We start from the raw sequence: 10,231 nt of genomic DNA on the forward strand, positions 1-10,231 counted from the left end.
AAAAAATAATTGTGAAAATAAATTGTATTAAACTAAAAAAATCCCATATAGTGTTGTAAAGCCAATGCAACAGGTGGCACTAGCGCAGGAGAACCAGCATGGAAAGAGTAGCACATAGGCATGGCACTGACTGGTCTAGCTTCACCTTCCAAGCACAGTGATACGCAAAGACACATCCCACCCCATGCCCCTTCCCCAATTAAGTTAAGCTGATACCATCAATCTGACAACACTTCTACCCACCTCCCTCACCCACCTTTCTGTCCAAAAGCACTGTTTCTGTTAAAGCATATTCAATAATCTCAATGAGAAAGAAGGGAAGAGGGAACAAGACACAGGAAGGAGCAAGCAGAAAAAAATTTCTCAGAGATTTACTAAATCTGACAACCATTTGCTTTATCTATTTAGTGGCCTGATGATACGTAGTATTTCTGTTATCACTACATTTTAACATAAATAAGCTGTTTCTATACTGCCTGATCACAGAATTCAATTCAACTGGAATAACAAGGCGAAAGGAGCTAGCAGCCTAATACACAACCAAGACCTAAAAAACAAAAAAAGATTGAAGAAACTGAAAGAAAGTTTAGGAGAAAAGAAAAAAAAATAAGGTGAGTCAAAAACATTTATTACTAAAAACAGATAGTGAAAAACAGTAAGTGGTCACTACGAATTTCTTCTAAAACATGTAATCCACGAGAGTCACATGATAAGCATTAGAAATGAAACTTGTGAAAAGAGTAAGCTTTGAAAACCCAAGTAATGGGAGACTTTAAACCACTATACTCCTAACGACACTAAATTGAAGCAATCTATTATTCACAAAACTGACACACTGACCAACAATAGGAAGCTACTGAACTTCAATTACAGCAGCATAGGTATATGTAAGCTGTGAGCTAGCAATAATGAAAAACATGATCACTTATTAGTTAATTTTGTAATGGAAAAAAAACAACAGAGAAGAGTAAATTCTATGAGTTCTAGAAAACTTCATGCAAAGACAGTTACGTGATGATAAAGCAAATGGAATAAAGTGGTAGAGAAAAGATGAAAGGGACACATAAAGCACCCACATGCAAACGGATGATGATGCAATGACAGAGGGTGTTGTGTGTGTGTATATATACATATATATATATGCACACAAGTTAACAACAGGTAAATATGCATAAACACAGCTAAAAACCACATGCAAGTCAAAAAAACACACTCTTGCCTTGGAGCAGACACAAACATCCCTTTATAATTGATGACTGCTATGTACACATTCAAGCCCAGAGACCAAAGGGAAGCAAGTAATAAGGAGTTCATTTACAAAAGTGTAATTTTGGCCATGTTATCCTCCTGCTAGTTTTTAGCTATTCTAACATCGAGAATGAAATTTTCATGTAAGACATCCTTTTCTGACACCTTAAACTCCCTATATAACCGTAAACTCCAGTATCTTATAAAACCAAGACCGTAAGTATTGATTTGTTTTACCTTTCTTCCTTGCTTTGACGGCCTCTTCCCATAATCTCAGGGTCTCTACCTGCTTTCCAGGCCAACTTGTTACGTGTTGCTGCTGCTGCTGCTGCTGTTGCTGCTGCTGCTGTTGCTGCTGCTGTTGTTGCTGTTGTTGTTGCTGCTGTTGTTGTTGTTGCTGCTGCTGCTGCTGTTGCTGCTTCTGATTGCTGGTCTCTTCACTCATACATGCTATGCCAATTAAGTAAGAACACAAATTCACCTTGAAAAGTTACTGTTTTCTGCTGAGATCACAAAGGCTTTTTCCATAAAGAGCACGTGGAATCTCACAGGATTCCAAGAGCAAAAATCACAGAGGTGTTTAAAACCATATAATAATTCTCTGCTTTATAAAACTACTTTTCCAAAAGCTAAAAAACAAAATATAAGTCAGGAACATCTGCTTTCACGGCCAAAAATGAACTTTCTTTCTATTATTTTGTTTGTATTTTAGGAAAAATGAAATAAAAACTACGAGTCTCTAGAATTCAAGCTGGTTAGCTGATTCCACTTTTTCTAAACCTCATCTCCAGTTAACAACAACAACAAAAAATAATAAAAGCTTTATTACTTTTTATTGCAAGTATGACTTAAAATTTTCAGTCTACCTTTACATCACAGAACAGCATGTTACTGCTCTCTGGCCACATTACAGCTCATCATTTCTACCTCTAACAACTGCTGTAAATGCCTCATGAACTGGCTTAGCACCACCAAGCTGGCTTGGGAAGCCAGAGTTGTAACTCTATACCTTGAAAAATACTTCACATCCAAATTTCGTATTAAGCTCAACAATCAAGCATTTTAGACATTCCCAGTACCTTCAACTTTATCCAGGAGTAACAGGAGCTGAAAAGATGTTGTAAATTAACAGTTTAAAAGGCTTCAAGGACAAAGTTTCTAAAGACATTCCTTACTTCTCCCTCTTGGTTCCTCTGAAAACCCATTTTATATCACTAACCATGTGGGTTAACTTAAGATTTGAAAGTCAAGTCGTCTTTTGTTTACTAGGCACTCCCAGGTTCAGGCTTCAGCACTTCCACAGAGTTCAAGACTAGAAGAAACTATTACAAACACCCCATTTGAACACCTGCACACCACCAGTCAAATGCCACTAATGCCCAAAACATATCAGGGCTGGATTTAAATGCTTTTTTTGTCAGTTACTCCCAGAGGGAGGAATCATTGAGCCCCAGGGTCAAAGCTCAGAGAAAGCAGAGAAATCTTTCCCCTAATTTTGATGACCTTTAGATGAGGCTTCAAACCTGAAACTTGGCAGACCTTAGCAGTTTCTAGACATTCTAAAATCTCCAGAATTGTCTGTTGGACTTTTAGGCCTTTACATTTCTGGAAGTAGCATTGCACTCAGAAGATGAGAAAACTTGGGAACTCTTTTCTTCAAGAGATGGGCTATTCTGACAAACTGCAGGGCATTCCTAAGGGATAAGAGCACAGTCTAGCAGTAAACCAATTCCACATATGCCAATTCTTGAGCTGAAGAAGATTCTGTTATCAAATATCTATTTTTAATAGGTGTGAATACCCAGACTGATGGGTTTGGTTTTGCATTTTAACGTAATCAAAGGCAATTCCCTTTGCAAACACACTGTTATTAGAAATGTTTTTAAAACGTTCACCTACTTTTATTGATGCCTTGTTTACAGGTATTACAGTTGATACTTTGGCTCTGCCCGTGTGTCTTTAAGTGGCTGGTGATATATGCTGCACTCAGAAGTTTACCACAGATATTACACGATACCTTTCCTTCATGGCGCACCATGTGTGTCCGCAGTCTGTCTTTGGTGGCAAAGGCAGCAGTGCACGTCTATATGAAGGACAACAGTTACACTTGAAGTGCAGACAGCATCATTACAGTATGAATTACATGCCCACTGTAAGCCTATTTTACCTTGTAGGTGCAAAGAGTATCCTAAGTATATTGACAACCTTAAGTTTTACCTGTATGTGTAGAGAAACCAAAATCTAACTACTAAACAGAGACTGAAAATGGAAGTTGGCTTCTGAAACAATCAGGACAAAAATCACACCCTATACTACTTGAACTTTCCTAAAATAGCGGGTTGCCTTACCTACAAAAGCAAGAAGTAGCTTATAAAAAAAAAGCCCAGAACAGGCAAAGTTGGTTTCAAATACAATTTTACCGTACAAATATGAACTCAGTATCTTAAATTGCTCAATTACTTCTGTTCCCATCCAAATCAAAACAAGGAAACAAAACCTTTTTCTAACGCTGTTCTTACACAAGACTTCTATTTAATGTGATGAGTCACTAAAACACAGGTTGGAACAAGCATGGATATTCCAAGCAAAACAGTTAATTGTTCAAGGGCAGTCAAATTATTTCTCTTCTACTCAGTCATCATCTTACAACTTGCTTTCACCTTCCAGCAAAATAACGGATCCAGAATCAACTATTCCAATCCAATTTAAATGGATATACCGAGAAACATCTTTAATTTAAATATGCTGAGAAACACACTGCACACATTACTCCAGTAATCAGCACTGAGCTGAGGATGCTGTTACAATCCTACTACTAAGTTAAGCATATCATAAAACAGAGCACCTACATTGTTCTCCAAGAAAGCAAAAAGCCTCTAATGTTCCTAAAGAAAGTAGCCACAGTGTCCTTTTAAACCACCTCTACACTTACACCAGAACTACAGCGCTGCTGGTATGTAAGGCAGATGCAACTTTATTCCTAAACTTGCTTTTCAAAGAAAAGTTCAGAAACAAATACAGTTCTGGAAAGATTATTCACCTGAGATTCTAATGATACAATAAGTTATTGTTCTTAATAAATCATTTTAGCCCTTACTTGGCATTTGAAGGGTCTCTCTGTTGAATGAACATGTTTAACGTGACAGCTTAAATGATCAGGCCTGCAAAAAAGAGAGGAACAGAAAAGAAAATGCATACTGTTACAAACACATAGTAACGACACCTTGGCTAGCAGTGCTGAACACTGCACTGATGACCCCTTGCAGCCCACATCCCTCTGCACAGCAAGAATAAATACATTCCCCATACCTACGCAGTGGCTTTCAGCTCGAGTAACACATAGTTACGCTGAGACCCAACCTGCAGTTTAAAACTTAACCGTGTTCTTCTTCCACACCTGAAAATGGTACGTTTGGTCGTACCCTGTGTAAAGGTGACAGATCAACAGCTCTAAAGGTTGAAGTTTTCTCTGTTGCAAGCACAGATACAAATACAGCCAGCAGCAATGCAAGCTCCCCCACAATGCTCTGTCAGTACGCCTCAACCTTGCTCCGAGACAAGGAGACAGTTTGCCTGCTGTGCCCCATTCGGTCATTGACCTTTGCAAAGGCTGGTAAAGGGGCTCCGTGATCACCACCAGTGACACAGGCATGTGTCCTACAGGACCTGGATGAGGTCGCGAAATCATTTCAAAACATTCTCATAAAAGAGCGACCACTTTTGGCCACTGCCAGTCTGGCTCAGATCAAGACCCACACCCTAGAGGTAAACAAGGCTCTTTATCCCCTCACCAATCTTCTAAGATGTCTGGTTCTCCTAGCCCCTCGCTATGATAGCTTAACCCTTCTTGGTTATGAAAAGCCAATACTTGAGCTCGCCTGGGATTTTCTACATGGTACCTCGAGAAGCCTTTTCCACAAACACCACAGGTGTATGGTTTCGTGATGCCACCTTCATGAGACCTCACGTGGTAGGTCATGCGATCCTTTCTCTTGAAGCGTTGATTGCAAATTGGACATTCAAAGGGTTTTTCATCTGAGTGGGACAGCTTGTGCCGGTTGAGGTGGTAGACATCCCTGAAGGCCTTCCCGCACATCTCACAAGCGTGGTTCTTCTTAACGGGTTTGCTGGGCTTCTTCACTGTCTGAGTCACTGCCATGGCTGTTGCGCCGGCACTACTGCTGGGGTTGGTGGCAGAGGAAGACGTAGTGACTGTGGACAGGATGCCTGCGATAGTTGAAACCAATGAACTTCGGCTGTTGTCACCAGCGATGGTCGAGATAAGGGGCACCATTGTGGTGGGAGTTTTCTTTGGCCGTGACACTAACTTTATTCCTGTGTGGCAGGACTCGTGACGCCTCAAATGGTAGCTGTCCCTGAAAGCTTTGCTGCAGTAAGTGCACACAAAGGAGGTTTTAGGTTTTTCCTTTTTAATCCCAACAATAGCATCCTTTAATGTTTCTGGTGCAGGCTGAGGTTTCTGCGTTATTGGTAAGGGCAGAATCGGCTTCTGATCAGGTGGCTCAACAGCAGAGCTCAGGAGAGGCAACAAACTGTTCTGTGCTGCCTGCTGTTGGTGATGTGAGGCTTCATGTGCCTAAAACCAAACATTCACACTTAAATTCTATTGATGGGTGCTCACTCTGACACGGTGAGAACATTTACAAACTACAGGAAAGCACATTCTAGACTAAAAGCCATTGAAGTAACAACTGGAAAAGGTTACATAATTTTGTTTTTGGACAGGATAAACCGCTCGCGCTTTAAATGCATTTGCTGTGCAGATTCTGTGGTAAGTGTAGGAAGGCACACATCATAACAATCAAATAATTATTACGTTTCCGGAGGGCAACACTTCTTATGGAAAACAACTAGGTGCTTGTCAGATCTTTTACTAACACAGCATTTGATCTTTACATAACAGATAACTTGTTTTGCTAACGATCATATCAGATGCCACCTTGGGACTATCTCTGGAGCAAATGAATGTACTGATGGGAGTTGCAAAATAACGCCCCACCTTTAAGCCGAGCTTAGTGCACATTGAGAATTAAACTGCAGCCACAGAGCGCCAGGATGCGATAAGGCATCTTATTTAAACAACGTGTTCGTACCAGTGTGTTTGCACTGAAACCAAAGCAACTTGAATCGAGAGCTGTCTAAAACCACATTTCTATATTTAGCCGGTTCCCGACGCATTTGTACACTGACCACTGCACTCTTCGCGTCTGGAAACTAATAAGAATAGCAACATGTTCTTTTTCTCTTCGTCAGCAGCTACTATGTGATAGGAAGAGAAGTTAATCGATAAGCACTGGTAGACATCTAGAAATGCTGGAGAACACAGCTGTAGGGGGGTGTGTGTGCGCGTGTGAAAAAAAGACCTGAAATCTATTTCAAAACAGCCAATACCAACTGACTCCGAACTACAGAATCAGTGGGAGAAGCTAAAGGGACAGAGGGGGCACCCCTCACAAGCGTGCCGCAGCAAGGATCGCTCAGCGGAGCTGCAGCCTGCGCTGCTGCGGGCTGCTCTACACCATGCTTGTGTTAGGCATTGTTTATTCTAAGGCAGAAAACACTGTTATTAAAACTCATCCAGTCGGACTGGGACAAAACCCTGGCAGATACAAATTTGAAGTGGTTTAGAAACCACACAGACCAATTCAGCCTAATGGAGCATTAAAATAAATCACCCTAGCACCTTAAGCCAGTTTAAGCGCATCTGTATTCAAGATGTGCCTCAGTCTCATCAGACCAGTTTTAAATCAGTCTCGTTATTAACACAGCGTGCCAGGTCTGAAGCTGATTTTGGGGGAAACTTGCATTCCCATTAGATCAGTACTGCAGCTTTCCAGGACTTCTTCCCTATGGTTTCCTTCACAAAATAACACCATTCGAGGCTGTGAGAGCTGAATAAACACTGTGCTGGCTCGCGACCCCCAACATTGCCTACTTTTACATCGGTTAAGGACGGACAGCATTACGAAGAGCGCTCTGGCTAATACTCTTCCTACGTGAATCCATTTCATTGCATCCTTTGGAGAAGTCTGTATTTCTAGAAGCTCACTTTGGGACTTTTCCTCAGTTGCATCCAAGCCTCGGGCCGCTTCGCCTCTCCCGATCGCAGCAGTGACTACAGCCACCTCGGGGCAACTCTCCCTCGGCTGCAGGGGGGCTCCCGCCTCCTCCTGCCACCGCACAAGCTCTGCATCACTTTAGTCACTCATTTTTCAGGAGCGCAATGCCGGTGATCTTTGGATAAAAGCCACCAGTGGATACAAACACTAACCCACGTGGGTATGAATACGTGCTCCCTAACACTCCAAGCCTATCTGACAGGAAAACGGTTCACGGGAGAAAACGGTATGATAATGGCAGACAAAACTTGCGGGAACCGTTAGGAGCCAGGCCAAGCTGTCCAGTTTTATCTGCATTTTACGTCCCATCTGTGCCGAAGCTTGGGATGCAACAGGTAAGCTGAATATTGCCACACCACGCCTGGCCACAGCAGCCACCTCAAACAACTGCCTAAGGGGCTGGTCTGCAGAAGCGATTGCTGAAGAGTCGAATGCAGAACTCTCCTGGAGGCTACGCTGCTAAATCAGGGCACGGCACCAGCTCCAGCGTCTCCATTAAACTTTTGCCTGACTTCAGTGACAATTGTGGATTTTCAACCATTTATTTTCCGTGTTTTTAAAAAGCGATTGAGACATCTACATTGCATAAGAAGAATAGAGTAGGTACAATACACATTGAAAGTACAATATTAAGCAAGTTGTGTACTTAAATACAATTTTAATTTTAAAAACTTCTGAAATGTTTTACAGCGAACTTTAAATAAGCATTAAACAATATTGTTAAACTGCATCAGAAGACACTTAAGAGCACCTAAGGATAGCTCCAGAGATACAGTTTCAAAGGCAGAGCTAGCAGATCGGATAATAGAGAGCCCAAATCCTTTGGACAAGGTTCAAACTTATGCAGTTTATGGATATTTTTAAGCCTTGAAGAATTGTCAGCACTTCAAGGTAATGATGCACTTATTCCTACGGAACCGATAGAGACAGTGGACATAGAACAATGTATATTCATAAGGCTACAGGCTATGAAGCCACTGCTTATATAAGTCTGCTTATCTTGCTTCCCAGATAGCCAGTGTTATTAGCAGCGCTGTCTTTCTAACAACCCCTCTTTGCAACAAGCAGTATTCCTCAGTTTCCAAGGGCTGCCTGCATTAAAGCCTTTTAAAAAAGGATCAGGCAGTATTTTTTTTTAACTCGCTGTACAAGAAGGGAAGACGGCACCTGCTGCATGCCTCTCGCCAGTCATTTTTATTCAGGCACAGACCACGGTTTTACTTGACCTGGCATTAATGTCAAGTCAACATTTTTGCAATATTTTGATTGTCTGGGTCAGGCTCTCGTGCAAAATACCCTCATTCTATCACTTATTTTTTCTTTCCTGGGGAGCAGTAAACAAAAAAAACCCACACAACAACCTGTAATTTGTGACCCGGAGTAGTAGGATGTGGCATTGTGAACTTCCAATGCCAGAGGCTAAAATATTTTTGCGCTCCAGCCTTAATGTGAGAGCAACAAATTAGCATGAGTCATATCTTGAACACTCTGATGGATGATTCCTCCTTGCATTAACAGATACAACTTTCACTTTCCGAGCAGATACTAAAAGTGGTTTTCAAAACATGCATTTCAGGGACTAATAATATCCAAACAAGAGCTGCTTATTCAGTCTCACAATCGTTTCTTTAAAAAGATACAATTCATCAAAATGCCACCTAAACACAATCAAACAACTTTATTTGGAAAGAGCAATTTACAGTCACATATCCCATTGCTAGCAAGACTAAAATTAAGACATTGCAACCTCCTCTGAAAACATTCTGCTAAAAATTACAACTTCGCACACCGCGTATTAAACTGTCCCTTAGAAATCCTGTCACAGCTGAAACACACGCTTGGTAAAAATCCCCCCACGAAGAATGAGCGTTTATATTCAGTCACTTGCATTTGTTATTTAACTGATACTGGGGAAGGGGGCTGGGAGAGGCTTTTAAATCCACTTTTTGTTACTAGTTCTGACTAATCGGTTGGGTCTTGGCTGACATGCTGTCGGTGAGAATGGGAAGGAGAAAAACTAAAGTCACATCAGGAGTATCTTAACAGTGCTTTCGGCTGGGTGCATTAGAATGCTTGCACCCTAAATGGTTGGTTTTAAAAAAATGACTCAAGAAACAATATTCAGCATTTATTATGAGGTCTTAAAGCTTTATTATTTGGGGCCAAAAGAAAAAAAAAAAAATCCGAGGAAAATTTCCACGTCACAGTTTTATGAAGATGCTTCCAAGTCGCACATAGCGAAGTACGTTAGGAAAGTGAACTGCTGGCTCCTTAATTAAAAGCAGCAAAGCCTACTCCTAAATCAAAGCGTGACATCGGTATTTCAAAATACAGTACCCTTCAAAAAAAAATAAAGACGAGCAGCAAGAAGCTCGACACGTACTTGAAAGTATTACTTGGCACTTCTCGCAGAGGTTACTGCAATACCGTATGGCCAGTCTACGAATAATTTCCCCTCCAAAACTCTCATCTGCAAGCCTGGGAGGCAGAATGGCGATAAACCAGCCCCAACTCAGAGGGAGATGGCCCTAAACTAAGGAGATTAACTTCTTAGCGCGAAGTTTCCTATGTGCGAATCACAACTGCCCACTAGAGTGAGAAATAATTCGCAAGACCTCAGCCAAACGCGATGGCATCACCCGCATTCATCGCAAAAAGTCGGATAACCCAGCGCCCAGCTCCCGGTACCAGCTCCCCGGAACATTCCCTGCATGTTTTTGAAGGCAGAGCACCCCAGCCAGTGACTCATCCCTCCGTGCTTGCAAGGGAGGGATTTTTCCTCTCTAAAGGAATGGTGCTGCTCTTGGCGGATTTATTCATTCAACTCAGGTTTTCAAACTCAT

At 41.6% G+C, this 10,231-nt stretch overlaps 1 protein-coding gene across 1 annotated transcript in view; it reads right to left on the reverse strand.

The window, feature by feature from the left end:
- VEZF1 (vascular endothelial zinc finger 1) overlaps nucleotides 1-5,845 on the reverse strand; it is a gene marked incomplete at its 5' end in the record, with an annotated part of 7,787 nt that extends 1,942 nt beyond the window's left edge. Inside the window, 4 exons of the mRNA XM_010287545.1 lie at nucleotides 1,486-1,698; nucleotides 3,148-3,331; nucleotides 4,346-4,409; nucleotides 5,148-5,845. Of these exons, the coding sequence (XP_010285847.1) occupies nucleotides 1,486-1,698; nucleotides 3,148-3,331; nucleotides 4,346-4,409; nucleotides 5,148-5,845 (1,159 nt within the window). The remainder of the gene's footprint in view (nucleotides 1-1,485; nucleotides 1,699-3,147; nucleotides 3,332-4,345; nucleotides 4,410-5,147) is intronic.
- Nucleotides 5,846-10,231: the final 4,386 nt, after the last annotated feature.

Source organism: Phaethon lepturus, unplaced genomic scaffold, assembly GCF_000687285.1.
Source record: "Phaethon lepturus isolate BGI_N335 unplaced genomic scaffold, ASM68728v1 scaffold53685, whole genome shotgun sequence".
NCBI classification, from domain to species: domain Eukaryota; kingdom Metazoa; phylum Chordata; class Aves; order Phaethontiformes; family Phaethontidae; genus Phaethon; species Phaethon lepturus.